General features: G+C 51.9%; 1 protein-coding gene across 4 annotated transcripts in view; it reads right to left on the reverse strand.

Annotated features, from left to right (window-relative positions):
* The window catches only part of LOC138754779 (cyclic AMP-dependent transcription factor ATF-6 beta-like), a 98,014-nt gene that overhangs the window by 78,107 nt on the left and 2,315 nt on the right, over window positions 1–17,592 (reverse strand). Inside the window, exon 1 of one of the 4 annotated variants that reach the window (XM_069919593.1) lies at window positions 7,812–8,020. The exons of 1 other annotated variant lie outside the window; for it this stretch is intronic. In XM_069919593.1, coding sequence (XP_069775694.1) covers window positions 7,812–7,872 — 61 coding nt within the window. In that variant the 5' untranslated portion in view covers window positions 7,873–8,020. Of the gene's footprint in view, window positions 1–6,573; window positions 6,661–7,811; window positions 8,024–17,592 lie in introns of those variants that run through there. 2 more of the 4 variants (XM_069919594.1, XM_069919596.1) reach the window with 2 other exon arrangements.

Genomic DNA, 17,592 nt, shown 5'->3' on the forward strand with positions numbered 1-17,592 from the left:
AGCGGTGGAGAGAGCGGGGAGAGAGCGGGGAGAGAGCGGGGAGAGAGCGGGGGAGAGAGCGGGAGAGAGCGGGGAGAGAGCGGGGAGAGAGCGGGGAAGAGCGGGGAGGCGGGGAGAGAGCGGGGAGAGAGCGGGGAGAGAGCGGGGGAGAGAGCGGGGAGAGAGCGGGGGAGGAGATGCGGGGAGAGAGCGGGGAAGAGCGGGGAGGAGAGCGGGGAGAGAGCGGGAGCTGAGAGCGGGAGAGAGCGGGGAGAGAGCGGGGACGAGAGCGGGGAGGAGAGCGGGGAGAGAGCGGGGAGAGAGCGGGGAGAGAGCGGGGAGAGAGCGGGGAGAGAGCGGGGAGAGAGCGGGGAGAGAGCGGGGAGAGAGCGGGGAGAGAGCGGGGAGAGAGAGCGGGGAGAGAGCGGGGAGAGAGCGGGGAGAGAGCGGGGAGGAGAGCGGGGAGAGAGCGGGGAGAGAGCGGGGAGAGAGCGGGGAGAGAGCGGGGAGAGAGCGGGGAGAGAGCGGGGAGAGAGCGGGGAGAGAGCGGGGAGAGAGCGGGGAGAGAGCGGGGAGAGAGCGGGGAGAGAGCGGGGAGAGAGCGGGAGAGAGCGGGGAGAGAGCGGGGAGAGAGCGGGGAGAGAGCGGGGAGAGCGGGGAGAGAGCGGGGAGAGAGCGGGGAGAGAGCGGGGAGAGAGCGGGGAGAGAGCGGGGAGAGAGCGGGGAGAGAGCGGGGAGAGAGCGGGGGAGAGCGGGGAGAGAGCGGGGAGAGAGCGGGGAGAGAGCGGGGAGAGAGCGGGGAGAGAGCGGGGAGAGAGCGGGGAGAGGAGAGCGGGGAGAGAGCGGGGAGAGAGCGGGGAGAGAGCGGGGAGAGAGCGGGGAGAGAGCGGGGAGAGAGCGGGGAGAGAGCGGGGAGAGAGCGGGGAGAGAGCGGGGAGAGAGCGGGAGAGAGCGGGGAGAGAGCGGGGGGGGAGAGAGCGGGGAGAGAGCGGGGAGAGAGCGGGGAGAGAGCGGGGAGAGAGCGGGGAGAGAGCGGGGAGAGAGCGGGGAGAGAGCGGGGAGAGAGCGGGGAGAGAGCGGGGAGAGAGCGGGGAGAGAGCGGGGAGAGAGCGGGGAGAGAGCGGGGAGAGAGCGGGGAGAGAGCGGGGAGAGAGCGGGGGAGAGAGCGGGGAGAGAGCGGGGAGGAGAGCGGGGAGAGAGCGGGGAGAGAGCGGGGAGAGAGCGGGGAGAGAGCGGGGAGAGAGCGGGGAGAGAGCGGGGAGAGAGCGGGGAGAGAGCGGGGAGAGAGCGGGGAGAGAGCGGGGAGAGAGCGGGGAGAGAGCGGGGAGAGAGCGGGGAGAGAGCGGGGAGAGAGCGGGGAGAGAGCGGGGAGAGAGCGGGGAGAGAGCGGGGAGAGAGCGGGGAGAGAGCGGGGAGAGAGCGGGGAGAGAGCGGGGAGAGAGCGGGGAGAGAGCGGGGAGAGAGCGGGGAGAGAGCGGGGAGAGAGCGGGGAGAGAGCGGGGAGAGAGCGGGGAGAGAGCGGGGAGAGAGCGGGAGAGAGGGAGAGCGGGGAGAGAGCGGGGAGAGAGCGGGGAGAGAGCGGGAGAGAGCGGGGAGAGAGCGGGGAGAGAGCGGGGAGAGAGCGGGGAGAGAGCGGGGAGAGAGCGGGGAGAGAGCGGGGAGAGAGCGGGAGGAGAGCGGGGAGAGCGGGGAGAGAGCGGGGAGAGAGCGGGGAGAGAGCGGGGAGAGAGCGGGGAGAGAGCGGGGAGAGAGCGGGGAGAGAGCGGGGAGAGAGCGGGGAGAGCGGGGAGAGAGCGGGAGAGAGCGGGGAGAGAGCGGGGAGAGAGCGGGGAGAGAGCGGGAGAGAGCGGGGCAGTGGGGAGAGAGCGGGGCAGTGGGGAGAGAGCGGGGCAGTGGGGAGAGAGCGGGGCAGTGGGGAGAGAGCGGGGCAGTGGGGAGAGAGCGGGGCAGTGGGGAGAGAGCGGGGCAGTGGGGAGAGAGCGGGGCAGTGGGGAGAGAGCGGGGCAGTGGGGAGAGAGCGGGGCAGTGGGGAGAGAGCGGGGCAGTGGGTGAGAGAGCGGGGCAGTGGGGAGAGAGCGGGGCAGTGGGGAGAGAGCGGGGCAGTGGGGAGAGAGCGGGGCAGTGGGGAGAGCGGGGCAGTGGGGAGAGAGCGGGGCAGTGGGGAGAGAGCGGGGCAGTGGGGAGAGAGCGGGGCAGTGGGGAGAGAGCGGGGCAGTGGGGAGAGAGCGGGGCAGTGGGGAGAGAGCGGGGCAGTGGGGAGAGAGCGGGCAGTGGGGAGAGAGCGGGGCAGTGGGGAGAGAGCGGGGCAGTGGGGAGAGAGCGGGCAGTGGAGGGGAGAGAGCGGGGCAGTGGGATTAGTTGGAACCACTACAGGGCTGTGGGGCAGTGGGATTAGTTGGACTGATACAGGGAGAGAGCGGCACAGTTGCATCAGTTTGGAATACAGGATACAATTTCCCAAAGTTAGTGATCGCCTTTTTCTAAATTGTTGTGGACTTGCTCGCAGTAACTGAATAATGGGATCATGGACATATATGCGGTTGGACGTTGCCCGACGGAATTTAAGTGGCACATGGATCTGAACTCATGATGAAAAAAATTGACGCATGGAATGCAAAAGGTTGGCACCCCCCCCCCCCCCACCCCGAGCTAAAGAAATTCCTCCATACCTTTTTCCCTACTCTCCCACCAAGGGAAACAGCCTTTCTACATCTACTGTGTTTCAATGAGAGCCCCCTCATTCTCCCAAATTCCAACGAGTGCAGGCCAAGAGCTGTTAACTGCTCCTCACATGGTAACCTCTTGCATGAACTTGTAACTAGAAAGGTGGCTCTATTGGGAGAAGGAGGGGGGAAATCATTGCTCCTGTTAGTTTGAGTTAAACTTGTTTGTACTCTGTACTTTGTTCAGAAAGTGCAGTGTTGTTGTTGACTTATTAGCCAGAGGGAACTTGCTGTTTTGCATGTGTGCTGTGCAAGAGCTTATCTGGATCTTTTACACAAAGCTCATCTGCTCTTCCACAGGTGGCCAGGAATATTTCTACGAGCAAAGAAGATGTGGAGAGAATGTCAGGAAAGCAATGGAGCGAAGCACAAGGAGAATGGGGGCTAGTGCAGTAGGAGATGGTGGGAGTACATTGTCAACGGTGTTAGATTTGATAGGCAAGGCTAACTGGATCCACACAAGGAGTTGCTCCCTGTGGAGGAATGTAGAGAGGGTTTCGGCTGATAAACATGAAAGATCATCAACCTAATCATCAGGTCTATCCTTGCCATAGATTCTTCCTGAACAGTTACAGATAAGGCAAAAATTCTGCCTGGCCTCCAGAAAAAAAGAACCTCAGGGTTGTATGTGATGTATTTAGACGGACAGCATATTTAGCCATTTCGGCTCATGAGTCCATGCCGCCAAATTAACCTACACCCCCCCACCCCAGTACGTTTCAAACACTGGGATGAAACTGGAGTCCCCAGAGAAAACCCACACAGGCCTGGGGAGAAACTCCTTACAGACAGTGCGGGATTCGAACCCCAGTCCCAACTGTTATGGAGGCACTGCACTCACCACTTTGCCAACCAGGCTACCCATGTGTGTGCTGACAATAAATCTGAACTTTGACCTCCAAAATATTTCCATCTGTATTTCAGACGTGGAGCATCTTCAGCGTTTGGATTTTATGTTATTTATACACTTGCACCTGACATGGGTTCACAAAAATGTTTTGCAAGCTCCTTTGACTTCAACCTACTCTCCCGGGATGGTCAGAAATTGCTGCCAGGTAAGTAATTGTATCTCACTCACTGAACTGGGGGCAAAAAGCCTGCAGGACAGATCCAAACGAGTTCCCACCAGGTAATTAAATAATTATATATACATTTTTAAAAGATTCCGTTTCGGTCGGTGTAAAAGGCCATCCTGTTCATCAGTGACTTTCAAGGAAGGAAACCATTTGCCTCACAGGGAACTCTGGACCGACTCAAAGTTAACAGCTGTCGGTTCAGAGCAACAAACGCAGCATCACCAGAGATTAATACACACTCAATGAACAAAACACTACTGGCTGCCCCCCCCCCCGCCCCCCCCCCCCCCCCCCCCCACCACCCATCTTGACAACATTTTGCAGACGCCATTCACCAGAAGCGTTACTTAAGCAAGGCTCAAATAATTATTGAGGACTGTTTTCATACAGCATACAATATCTTTGACCCACGACCATCAAGGAGGTGGTCAAAATCAGAACTGCCAGGCTGGGAAATAACATTCCCCATAGGCTGTGAAAACAATGAACAGCATCCTGTAACCGAGTAAACCATCCCAAAAATATTCACATTTTTAAATGATATATTCATGTATATACTCTATGTGTGTGTGGACAGTGGTCTGGAGAAAAGCTGTTTCATCTCACTGTACACATAGTTAATAATAAGCTTGAACAAGGCATCCTCATGAGATTCACGCCAGTTCCCCTGAACAGCAATCCAAGAGGATGTATTCCCCATAATTCTGGAAGTTCCTTCAAGTAGACATCCACTTCTCTTGTTAAGGCTATGGCCAGCTCCAACAGAGAACCGCATTAGTAATGTTTATGCTACAGTCTCCCTGGGTAATTTGTGCCCTTCCTCTCAAGTGCATAACATGACCACCAATCCATCTCCTAATGGGAACGAGAAAGCTTTTAACACTTTAACCAAAATTCCCTTACTTCTTCAAAGTGTCTGCCTCTCTGAATCACGTATCTGTTAACTGCTCTGGCAGTGAGATGTATTTTAGCATCGCGAGATTATCCACCCAAGAAGCTAATCTCCAATGTAACTCAAAAGAACCACAATTTCATCATAGTTCCATCACAGAGTAAGTAGGTGTAGGAAGGCTGTTTCCCACGGTGGGAGAGCCTGGGACAAGAGGGCACAACTTCTGGCTCAAAGGGCGTCCGCACAGAACAGAGGTGTGGAAGAATTTCTTCAGCAGTGGCTGGCAAATCTGTGGAATTTGTTGCCACAGGCAGTTGTGAAGGCCAAGTTCTTGGGTGCATTTAAGGCAGAGATGGATATCAAGCATCAGGTCACTTTCAGGTGCATTCTCTGCCAAGAATGTGCCTGCAGAAATGGATTCAGACCTGTGGAATGGTCGCTCAGGCAGCAGCGCTGAAAGTGCAGTGCTGTCCACCTGAAAGGGACAGCTACATGGGAGGCGCCTTGGAGTGCACTCCACCTCCTGTCCCTTCAGAAATGCAGGGTTGGGGGCCGCCGACCGCCAGCCACCCCAGGGCTGACAGCCCATGTCGGCTGCCCCTGTCCTGATGTCCTGCGCCAGGGGGCGCTCGCCAGCTGATGGTCATCCCCTTAACAGCCACTTTCAGGCGGCTGCATTCAGGTGCCCGGGGGGTGGGGGGGGGGGGGGGGGAGAACCTCAGAGCTCTGGCAATTATCCCTCTCGGAGGAGGGTTGGAAAGTGCGCCTCGGAGGAACCTCCTGCTCTTTCAGGTGGCCTCCTGACAGCTGCATAGGGGTAGAATATGCTGGCTTTACATCAGTGTACTTTGGCCACCTGAAAGTGCCTAAAAGGAGAATGTCAGGGAATGGGGGAAAGTAAGGGAATGGCGATTAAGTGGCAGGACAGTCGATGGGCTGAATGGTCTATTTCTGCTCCAAGGTCTTAAGATTCCCTTTGGTAAACATCAGTGGAAAAACAAAAGCTGGATAACTTCATCTTTCCATTAATCTCACCTGGCAGATGGAAATTCAATTGAAAACCTCATTGCATAGGGACAGTGACCAGAAGTCAAGGGACCAGCGCATGAAAACTTCACTGAAGGAAATCACTAAACAAGTTTACTTTCACAGGCCCAAATTTCCAGAAGTCTTCACAGCTGTATATATGTGGAGAGACACCTTATACTTCGGCAAATAACGCCGCGTGTCACACCAATGAATCACTTGTTTTAAATAGCGGGGCCGGAGATGTTCAGTCTGCGACAGCCAAGTTGCAAAGGTTTGTTGAGGCGCTGTCAAAGAAACTTCAGGCCTGCAAAATTCTCCGATACAAGTTGAACAACTTTAGCCCAGGACAAAGGTGGAGGGGGGGGAGGGAAAAGAAGAGACTTTTCTCACTCACTGTAAAAGTTTTGCAAAATCGAGATGGTTAAAAAAAAGACCCAAGTCCCCACTTCTGACATTACCTAACCACAAGATATCGAAACAGAGGCTGGTGGATCTAGTCTGCTCCACCATTTGAAGCATGACTGATATTTTTTCTTTCAACCCCATAACAAGTTAAAGTTTCTTATCAAATGACTGTAGAAACAGCGTTCCCTGGTCCACACATACAAACAATACACTATACATATGTAAAATTAAATACAGTTAAATACCATCATCCAGAATCCAAGTAACTGGCAAAAAAAACCACAGAAAATAATTAGGTAAAAACTCAAAAGTTTAAAATTGACACATCCCCTAGTTGTCAATTCGCCAATCCACACAACACAACCTCAAGCAACCGGCAAATTCACTGATCCGGCATCTACCAATCCCCATAGGTGCTGGATACCAGGAGTGGAATCTCAGAACTGAACAGCTCATTCAGCGTTCTTACTGCCTGTGGGAAGAAGCTTCTCCTTGTACTGGTGGTGCTGGCTCTAATATTCCTGTATCTATTTCCCGACAGGAGTAGCTGGAAGACGCTGTGTGCAGGGTGGAGGGAGTACTCAATGATCACGTCAGCGGAGGGGAGGCGGGGTGGGGTGGAGAGACCAGAGTGATCCTCTCTGATGCACTTATGGTCCTGTAGATTGACCTTTGTTTCAATTCTCCACAGCAAAAACTGGGCCAAACTGTGATCCCAGGATGCTCTCGATAGAGCTCCTTAGAAAGCGGACAGGATGGTGGCAGGAAGCCTTGCCCACCCCAGACTTCGCAGGACGTGCAGTCACTACTGCGTCTTCCTGATTAACGAGGAAGCATTGTGGGTCCAGGACAGGTCATCAAGGAACTTTGTGCTCTCCACTCTCTCCACAGGGGAACCATTCATGTGCAATAGAGAAAGGCCAACTTTCATCCTTCTGAAGTCCACAAACATCTCCTTCGTCTTGTCCACATTGAGACTCAGGTGGCTGTTCTCATCTCAGTTGACCAGCCTCCCAACCTTCACTCCGTAAGCCAACTCATCGTTGGACCATCTGCAAACCTCATGGTTCTCTAACGCTCCTCAAGGAGCCCAAAATGTGGAAAATGCCAGCCACCAGTTTATAGATGGTGGAGATGAGAGGTAGCCCATAGCACTAGGTGGATACCGACATCAGTTGTGTGCCCAGAGGTGAACCCTCTCCTCCCCCACCAACCCCTCCCCCTCTTCCTCCCCTTCTCTCCTCTACCCCTCCCCTCCTTTCCTTCATTCTCCCCTTCCACCCCTCCCACCCTCCCCTTCCACCCCTCCCACCCTCCCCTCCCACCCCTCCCACCCACCCCTCCCACCCTCCCCTTCCACCCCTCCCACCCTCCCCTTCCACCCCTCCCACCCTCCCCTTCCACCCCTCCCACCCTCCCCTCCCACCCCTCCCCTTCCACCCCTCCCACCCTCCCCTTCTCCTCCCTTCACCCTCCTCCCTTCACCCTCCTCCCTTCACCCTCCTCCCTTCACCCTCCTACCTCCCCCTTCCTTCACACTCCACCCCTCTCCCTCCACCCTCCCCTTCCTTCTCCCCTACACTCCTCTCCTCCCTCTCCCCTCCATCCTCTTCCTCCCTTCACCCTCCTCCCCTCCACCCCTCTTCCCCCTTCCACCCTCCTGCCTCCTCCCCTCCCCCAACTCCTCCCCTCATCCTAGACCCTCACCCCAATCCTCGCTGCTCAGCAGGTTGTCCGCGAAGAACCGACTGTCCAGCTCAGTCGCCATGGCGTTTGCCCGAGGGCCGGGGGGTGTGGGGTGGGGAGAAAGATCGATGACTCCTCACTCCGGCTGAAGCGCAGGCCTGTTCCCGGAAACCCGCCCTGACTGCCAAGCCAAGCCAAGCAACCAATCCGCGCCCAGCTCCCGTTCCCCTCGCAATTGAATCAAGCGGCGTCGAAAACCTATGACGTTATGGATTGACAGCGGCCCCGTCCAACCGCAACGAGGGACGAACACCGCCCACCGGCTGGCCGAGCGAGTGGTTAAAGGGACTCGCCTTCATTCATAAAAGTTATTCGCTGCCGGAAGTACTCAGGATGGCTACGGATGGGGAGTCTGCACCAGCACTCCACGCAGGCCCTTCGGCCCACAGTCTTGTGCTAACCCAATGACCTACTCTAACAACTGCCGAGAATTTCCCTCAAGTCAGGTCACCTTTATTTACCATGCTCGCACGGTAAAGACAAAATAGTCCAGTGGGGTTCTATTTTGAAACGTGTTCACTTATCTTCTCATTAATTCAATTTAATGTCATCCACCTAAGGTTCAGTTTAACTAAATTTTATTCTGACATTTCAGGGCCGGAGCCAAGGAGGGGCATCCGTGGGCATTGCCCCCTTCCCAAGCGAGATGCTGTGACCCCCCATCCCCCGACACGGTGGCCATCTAATAATTTCTTAAATATCTCATTCTCCCTGCCTCCACCATCGTTGCTGGCAGCTCGTTCCATGCCCCTACCCCCTCTCTGGGTGAAGCAGTGTGAGCTGCCTCAACGACTACCACACGGTAGCACTCATATCTACTGTGATGAATTGCTTTGGGAGGTTGGTCACGGCCAGGATTAACGCGCACCTGAGTAAAGGGCTGGACCCGCTGCCATTCGCCTATTGTCACAATCGCTGTACAGCAGGTGTAATATCGCTGGCTCTCCACTCAGCCCTAGATCACCTCGACATCAGCAATTCTTCATCGACTACAGCTCGGCCTTCAACACCATTGTTCCTTTAGTGCTGGTCAAGAAGCTCCAAACCCTGGGTCTTTATACCCTCCCCCCCCCACTCCACAACTGGATCCTTGACTTCCTCATCGGAAGACCCCAGTCAGTATGAATTGGAAACAACGTCTCCTCCTCACTGACAATCAACCCCGAGGATGCATGCTTCGCCCACTAATCTACACACACACACACACACACACACACACATCTGCACACACATACCCACACACATACACACACCCACACACACACCCTCACACACGTGCACACACACATGCACAAGCACACACCCACACACACACACTCACACACATACAAACATCCACACTCTCACACAAACACACGCACATAAACTTTCACACAAACTCATACACACACGCATTCACCCACACACACAAACTCACACACACGCACTCACACCCACACACACACACGCACACACACACAGACAAACACCCACACACACTCACACAAGCTCACACACACACAAACTTTCACACACACACCACACACACAAACTCACACACACACCACACACACAAATTCACCCACACACAAACACACACACCCACACACACAAATTCACCCACACACACAAACACACACACACTCACACCCACACACATAAACGCACACACACAGACACACACACTCACACATGCTCACACCCACACACACAAAAACTCAAACACACACACACAAATTCATACACACAAAAACTCACACAAATTGACACCCACACACACCCACACTCACGCATCCACACACACAAACACACACACACACACACACACACACACACTTGCTAGCGCTTGACTCAGTGTAGACTCTGCTACTCAGGACACTAGCTAATATGCTTCCAACTCTATAACAGTTCTGGCTCTCCATCCCATGGGATGGTGATGGTTCCTTTCAGTCAGATCATGGGGTTTGGTACGAGGATACCCCACTCCTCAGAAAGGAACAGCATGTGTAGGAATGAATTTTAGATGAATACAGGATTGCACAGGTCCAGACCCACCCTCTTGACATCCCCTCCCATATCCAGTGGGATGGTGAAGTCCAAGTCCGCTGGGAGAAGTTCAGATGGCCAGACTGAGCTTTGATGCAAGGGATGCCCTTTCCCCGTGTTTCACGCCACATGATGGTCATTGACTCTATAGGAGGTGCCGTTCACCTTTTAACATCTTGTTTTGCATCCTGCAGGGTGTCCAGCTACCTCCTGCACCAGGCAAGCCTGGCAGGGGAGCCAGTTTGGTTGCCGACCACCTGACCATGAGACAGGTAGCACTGGGTTACATGGTCCCAATAGCACTCTGACGAATGACCTGACCGAGCACACCACACAAAGGATTCTCCAGTGCCATTCCACAGTGTTCAGCCTGGAGTGAAACAGGGTGGTCCCTCGAACATGGTAAAGAGGAAGAGCTGAGCACATGTGATGACCTTTATAGTGCTGGAAGCCTGGGGGGTTGGGTGGGGGGGGGGGGGAGATCCAGCCCAGGGCATCTACAGAGAGCCAGTGACTCGGTGCCAGCAAGGTCTGATAGATTACAATGGCCAAAGGCCTGAGACCAAGTACAAATGTACTTAAAGGTGGTCAGGTGTGCACTGATGGGTTGGGTGGGGTGGGGCCAAATCTTGATTGGCAGTTAGTGGTCCCAACCCAGGACATCACAGGCAGAACCCTCCCCACTATTGATAACATCTACAAGGAACGCTGCCATCAGAGAGCAACAGCAATCATCAAGGATCCCCACCACCCAGCACAAACTCTGTTCTCACTGCTGCCAACAGGAAAGAGGTATCGAGGCCCCAAGACTCGCACCACCCGGTTCAGGAACAGCTGCTACCCCTCCACCATCAGACTCCTCAACAACAAACTCAATCAGGGACTCGTTGAAGGACTCTTACTTGTGCACTTTGTCGATTTTCTTTGCTCTCCCGGTATTGCACAGTCAGTTTGTTTACATTTGTTATCTGTTTACACTTTATTTGTTTACCTGTTTACGCTGTGTACAGTTTATTTTTTGCGCTACCCATTCGAGGTAATTCTGCCGCGCCCGCAGGGAAAAGGAATCTCAGGGCTGTATGTTATGTCCTAATTTTTTGTCTCAATTATTTGATAGAAAAATTGCTGGATCTTTTGGTATTTTTTTTTGTGATTTTGTTTATTATTAGGTTTAGATTTTCCCAGAAAGTCTTCACTTTTGAACATGTCCAAATTGCGTGTAATGTTGTTCCTGTCTCTTGTTGACAGCGGAAGCATCGATCCGATCCTGTTGGGTCCCACTTTTTTAATTTCTGAGGAGTAAATATATAATCTATGTAGCCAGTTATATTGTATCATACGTAATCTAGTATTTATCGTGTTCCTGTACGTAACTCCTCCCATGTTTCGTTCTTTATCTCTACGTTTAAATCTTTTTTCCCAACTTTGTTTCGGTTTATACTTTGTTTCATCCTCTTCTTTATATTGCAGTTTGATAAATTTTTTAACTTTCATTGCGTCTGTGATTAAATATTCATAGATGCTACTTTCTGGTAATTTCAAGCTATTTCCCAGTTTATCTTTTAAATAAGTTTTCAACTGGTAATATGCAAACATTGTACCTTGTGTTATTCCATATGTATCTTTTAATTGCTCAAATGTTAATAAATTATTTCCCAAAAAGCAATCTTCTATTTTCTGGATTCCTTTTCTGGCCCATTCCTGACCGTAATACAAATTTAAACGGATCCCATCTGCCTACTGTGATGCAATGTGGTGACAGTAAGCAGACAGATTCGAAAAGACTGAACAACAGGCTTTATTCTACTTAAAATCTTCTGCTGCAGTCAGCTGCAACTCCGAGTGACTGACCTCGAGGGGCCATCTGTGGCTTACATCCCGGCGGATGATCGGCAGCTGACCGGGTGGGGCTTGGTCCATTCAGGTCAGCTGATTGACAGCTGGCTAGGTCTGGTCTGTCCTCTGGTGCTCTTCCTGCAGGTACACAGGACGCCCCCTGCAGTAGGCTAGTGGTGTATCACCACACCTGCACACCAGGTGCCCCACTTGCGTCCACACCTCCTCCCCTCACCACCTTTTCAGCCTTCTACATCGGAGAGACTGGGAGCAGACCAGGAGACTGCTTCACTGGGCTCTGCCCGCTGCAAGAGCGTGGATCTCCCAGTGGCCACCCATTTCAATTCCACACGTCGTCCCCACACCAATATTGCTGCCCATGGCTTCATGCACTGCCAGACCGAGACCACACCCCCCCCCCCCCCGCCCAATCATATTCTATCTGGGCACCCTCCAACCCACCCACACCCCTATGCCTCTCTGTCTCCTCCATCTCGCCTTTTCTCTCCCTCTTTCCCCATCCCTCTGTTCCTCCAGTTCTGCATTCTCAGAGCCGCTCCCCCCCCTCACCTCTCCTCTCCTGACCTGCTACCCACATCCACCTAAGGCCTCTTGGCTGTTTATGAATTTCTTCATTCAGAGGATGGTGAATCTGTGGAATTTGTTGCCACAGGCTGTTGTGAAGGCCGGTGTATTTAAGAAAGAGATTGATGGGTTCTTGATTAGCAATCAAAGGTTATACGGAAAAGGCCAGGCCTAAGTGGGAAAATGAATCAGCTCATGATTAAGTTATGGGGTAGACTTGAAGGGCCGTATAGCCTATTCTCCCCCTATGTTTCATGGTCTTAAAATTTTAATTTTAAAATTTAGACATACAACACAAACTCGCCCAGGAAGACTTAAACTGACCCAAGGTTTCACACCTCCAGACCTAAACCCTCTTACAACGTTAGATCCTTTCCTGGTAACTCTCTCCAGAACATTACAAACCTCCCAACGAGTTTCATTGTAATTTAAACCAACCCACAGTTGTCCACCTCCAGACTTAAACCCTTTTACAATGTTAGATCCTTTCATGGTAACTTTGGTCCTACAGAGTTTTTGGCTTACAGAATTTTTGACCTACAGAGTTTTTGAACTACAAAGTTTTGGACCTACAGGATTTTGGTCCTACAGAGTTTTGGACCTACAGAGATTTGGTCTTACAGAGCTTTGGTCCTACAGGCCATTTCAGCTCACCAATCCGCGCTGCCCAATTTACCCCCCATTACCCTCCGCCCCGGTACGTTTAAAATGGTGGGAAGAAATCGGAGCCCCCCAGGGTAAACCCTCGCAGACACGGGAAGAATGTGCAAACTCCTTACAGACAGCGTGGGATTCGAAACCCAGTCCCGATCGCTGTAAAGGTGCAGCGCCAACCGTGCCGCTTATAACTTCAGTAGAGCACTGACTTTATTCTCTTAGGCTTGGAGTCATGGAGGGAAGGACAGAGGGTATCAGGATGTGTTGAATTCCCTAAAATAATCAAGCCAGTCTTTCTGAAGTGAGTTTTCTACAAATGAAGCCAATTGTAGCTTGCCCGTGTTCTTCCTATTTTTAAGTAACTAATCCCGCACAGCCTGGGAACTCCAAGTATTGCCCTTTGTTACAATAGAGTTACTTCAAGGCAACGTTGACCGTGCTGAACCAGCTAACTGTGTCACCAGGGTCACAGCTTCTTTCCTGATATAACTTCCCTTCTTTTGATACAATAGTGAAACATACATTAATGCAGCACAGAGGGAAGTCAAGTTGTCCACCCTCCCAGTTCGTGGAAAGACTTTCCGATTATTTCCGTTCTCCACCCTGTATAGGAAGGATAGCACTAGATAGGGTGTGGAGGAGATACAGGGAGTCCCCGGGTTAGGAAAATGTTTGTCTTAGTATTGTAAACAGAATTAGAGAAACAGTTCTTAAAACCGTCTTGATAAGGAAAAAAAAAATCATGATTGAAAGTTAACACATCAACATCCTGCATACCGGAAGGGGCGTTCGTGAGGTAACATTATGTGCATGTGCGAACTGGAGGCACAATTTGTTGGTAAATACGAGTTGTTCGTAAGTCAGACGTTCGTAACCTGGGGACTGCCTGAAATGTCAAGAGTGCATACATGACATCACATACAACCCTGAGATTATTTTTCCTGCAGGCCAGACAGAAATTCTACTTATCTGTCTTGAAAGAAAAGCTGTACTGAAGAAAAGAGAGAAGTAGAAGGCAGTGCAAACAAACTGTGTAATGCAGAAAATAAATATTCAATAATAAATAATGAGCAAATTAGTCCCCGTTTGTCATTGAGGGGCCTGATAGTGGAAGGGGAGCAACTGTTCCTGAACCTGGTGGGTGTGAGTCTTGTGGCCCCTACGCCTCTTTCCTGATGGCAGCAGCGAGAACAGAGCGTGCACTGACTGGGTGGCGTGTGGATCCTTGATGATCGCTGCTGCCCTCCGATGGCATCATTGCCCGTAGATGTTGGGCTTTCCACTTAGAGGGTTTGGTGCCCAACTCCCCCCCCCCCCCCCATCCTTGTAGCAGACCGTGATGCAGCCGATCAGCACATTTTCCACCACACATCGGTAATAGTTTTCCAAAATTTTTTTATGTCTAACCAAACCTCCGCTAAACTCCTAAGAAAGGAGAGGTGCTGATGTGCTTTCTTCACAATGACATTTGTGTGTTGGGTCCAGGAACAGTCCTCCGAAAGAGTGACTCCTGGGAATATAAATTTGCTCACCTTCTCCACCTCTGATCCCCCCCAGTGATCACTGGATCATACAGCTCTGGTTTTCCCTGGGATGGGCCTGGGTTGGAGGTGTTTGGAAAGGTTGGGCTGGTTTTCCCTGGAGCAGGGTGTGATATGTAAGGAGTTTGTACATTAACCCCGTGGGTGCTCCAGTTACCTCCCACCCTTCAAATCCTTGGTGTGTTTGGGCGATACAGGCTTGTGGGCTGGAAGGGCCTTGTTATCGTGCTGTCTGTTTAATTTAAATTAAATTAAACTTGTTGGGAGGTTCTGCAGGGAATTGTCTTGGAAGGACCAAATGTTGTAGAAGGGCTTACAGTAGATCTGTAGGTCCAAAACTCTATAGGACCAAAGCTCTGAAGGACCAAAGCTCTGTCGGACCAAAGCTCTGTCGGACCAAAGCTCTGTCGGACCAAAGCTCTGTCGGACCAAAGCTCTGTCGGACCAAAGCTCTGTCGGACCAAAGCTCTGTCGGACCAAAGCTCTGTCGGTCCAAAGCTCTGTCGGTCCAAAGCTCTGTCGGTCCAAAGCTCTGTCGGTCCAAAGCTCTGTCGGACCAAATCTCTGTAGGTTCAAAACACTATAAGTTCAAAACTCTGTAGTACCAAAACTCTGTAGTACCAAAACTCTGTAGGTCCAGAACTCTGTAGGTCCAGAACTCTGTAGGTCCAGAACTCTGTAGGTCCAGAACTCTGTAGGTCCAGAACTCTGTAGGTCCAGAACTCTGTCGGACCAGAACTCTGTCGGACCAGAACTCTGTCGGACCAGAACTCTGTCGGACCAGAACTCTGTCGGACCAGAACTCTGTCGGACCAGAACTCTGTCGGACCAGAACTCTGTCGGACCAGAACTCTGTCGGACCAGAACTCTGTCGGACCAGAACTCTGTCGGACCAGAACTCTGTCGGACCAGAACTCTGTCGGACCAGAACTCTGTCGGACCAGAACTCTGTCGGACCAGAACTCTGTCGGACCAGAACTCTGTCGGACCAGAACTCTGTCGGACCAGAACTCTGTCGGACCAGAACTCTGTCGGACCAGAACTCTGTCGGACCAGAACTCTGTCGGACCAGAACTCTGTCGGACCAGAACTCTGTCGGACCAGAACTCTGTCGGACCAGAACTCTGTCGGACCAGAACTCTGTCGGACCAGAACTCTGTCGGACCAGAACTCTGTCGGACCAGAACTCTGTCGGACCAGAACTCTGTCGGACCAGAACTCTGTCGGACCAGAACTCTGTCGGACCAGAACTCTGTCGGACCAGAACTCTGTCGGACCAGAACTCTGTCGGACCAGAACTCTGACGGACCAGAACTCTGACGGACCAGAACTCTGACGGACCAGAACTCTGACGGACCAGAACTCTGACGGACCAGAACTCTGTCGGACCAGAACTCTGTCGGACCAACACTCTGTCGGACCAACACTCTGTCGGACCAACACTCTGTAGGACCAAAACTCTGTAGGACCAAGTCTCTGTAAGTTCAAAGCTCTGTCGGACCAAAGCTCTGTCGGACCAAAACTCTGTCGGACCAAAACTCTGTCGGACCAAAACTCTGTCGGACCAAAACTCTGTCGGACCAGAACTCTGTCGGACCAGAACTCTGTCGGACCAGAACTCTGTCGGACCAACACTCTGTCGGACCAACACTCTGTCGGACCAACACTCTGTCGGACCAACACTCTGTAGGACCAAAACTCTGTAGGACCAAGTCTCTGTAAGTTCAAAGCTCTGTCGGACCAAAGCTCTGTCGGACCAAAACTCTGTCGGACCAAAACTCTGTCGGACCAAAACTCTGTCGGACCAAAACTCTGTCGGACCAAAACTCTGTCGGTTCAAAACTCTGTAGGACCAAAACTCTGTAGGACCGACACTCTGTAGGACCGACACTCTGTAGGACCGACACTCTGTAGGACCGACACTCTGTAGGACTGACACTCTGTAGGACCGACACTCTGTCGGACCGACACTCTGTCGGACCGACACTCTGTCGGACCGACACTCTGTCGGACCGACACTCTGTCGGACCGACACTCTGTCGGACCGACACTCTGTCGGACCGTCGGACCAAAACTCTGTCGGACCAAAACTCTGTCGGACCAAAACTCTGTCGGTGCAAAACTCTGTCGGACCAACACTCTGTAGGACCAACACTCTGTAGGACCAACACTCTGTAGGACCAACACTCTGTAGGACCAACACTCTGTAGGACAAACACTCTGTAGGACCAACACTCTGTAGGACCAACACTCTGTTGGACCAAAATTATGTAGGACCAAAACTCTGTAGGACCAAAACTCTGTAGGACCAAAACTCTGTAGGACCAAAACTCTGTAGGACCAAAACTCTGTTGGACCAAAATTCTGTAGGACCAAAATTCTGTAGGACCAAAACTCTGTCGGTTCAAAACTCTGTCAGACCAAAACTCTGTCGGTGCAAAACTCTGTCAGACCAAAACTCTGTAGGACCAAAACTCTGTAAGACCAAAACTCTGTAGGTCCAAATTTCTGTAGGTTCAAAACACTAAGTTCAAAACTCTGTAGGACCAAAACTCTGTAGAACCAAATCTCTGTCGGTCCAAAACTCTGTAGGTCCAAATCTCTGTACGTCCAAAACTCTGTAAGTTCAAAACTCTATAGGACCAAAATTCTGTAGGACCAAAACTCTGTCGGTTCAAAACTCTGAAGGACCAAAACTCTGTAGGACCAAAACTCTGTAAGTTCAAAACTCTGACAGACCAAAACTCTGTAGGTTCAAAACTCTGACATACCAAAACTCTGTAGGTTCAAAACTCTGTAAGTTCAAAACTCTGTAGGACCAAAACTCTGTAGGTCCAAATCTCTGTAAGTTCAAAGCTCTGTAGGACCAAATCTCTGTCGGTCCAAAACTCTGTCGGACCAAAACTCTGTAGGTCCAAATCTCTGTAGGTCCAAAACTCTGTAAGTTCAAAACTCTGTAGGGCCAAAATTCTGTCGGACCAAAACTCTGTTGGTTCAAAATTCTGTAGGACCATATTTCTGTCGGTTCAAAACTCTGTAAGACCAAAATTCTGTAGGTTCAAAACTCTGTAGAACCAAAACTCTGTCGGACCAAAACT

Source organism: Narcine bancroftii, chromosome 2 (assembly GCF_036971445.1).
Source record: "Narcine bancroftii isolate sNarBan1 chromosome 2, sNarBan1.hap1, whole genome shotgun sequence".
NCBI lineage: Eukaryota > Metazoa > Chordata > Chondrichthyes > Torpediniformes > Narcinidae > Narcine > Narcine bancroftii.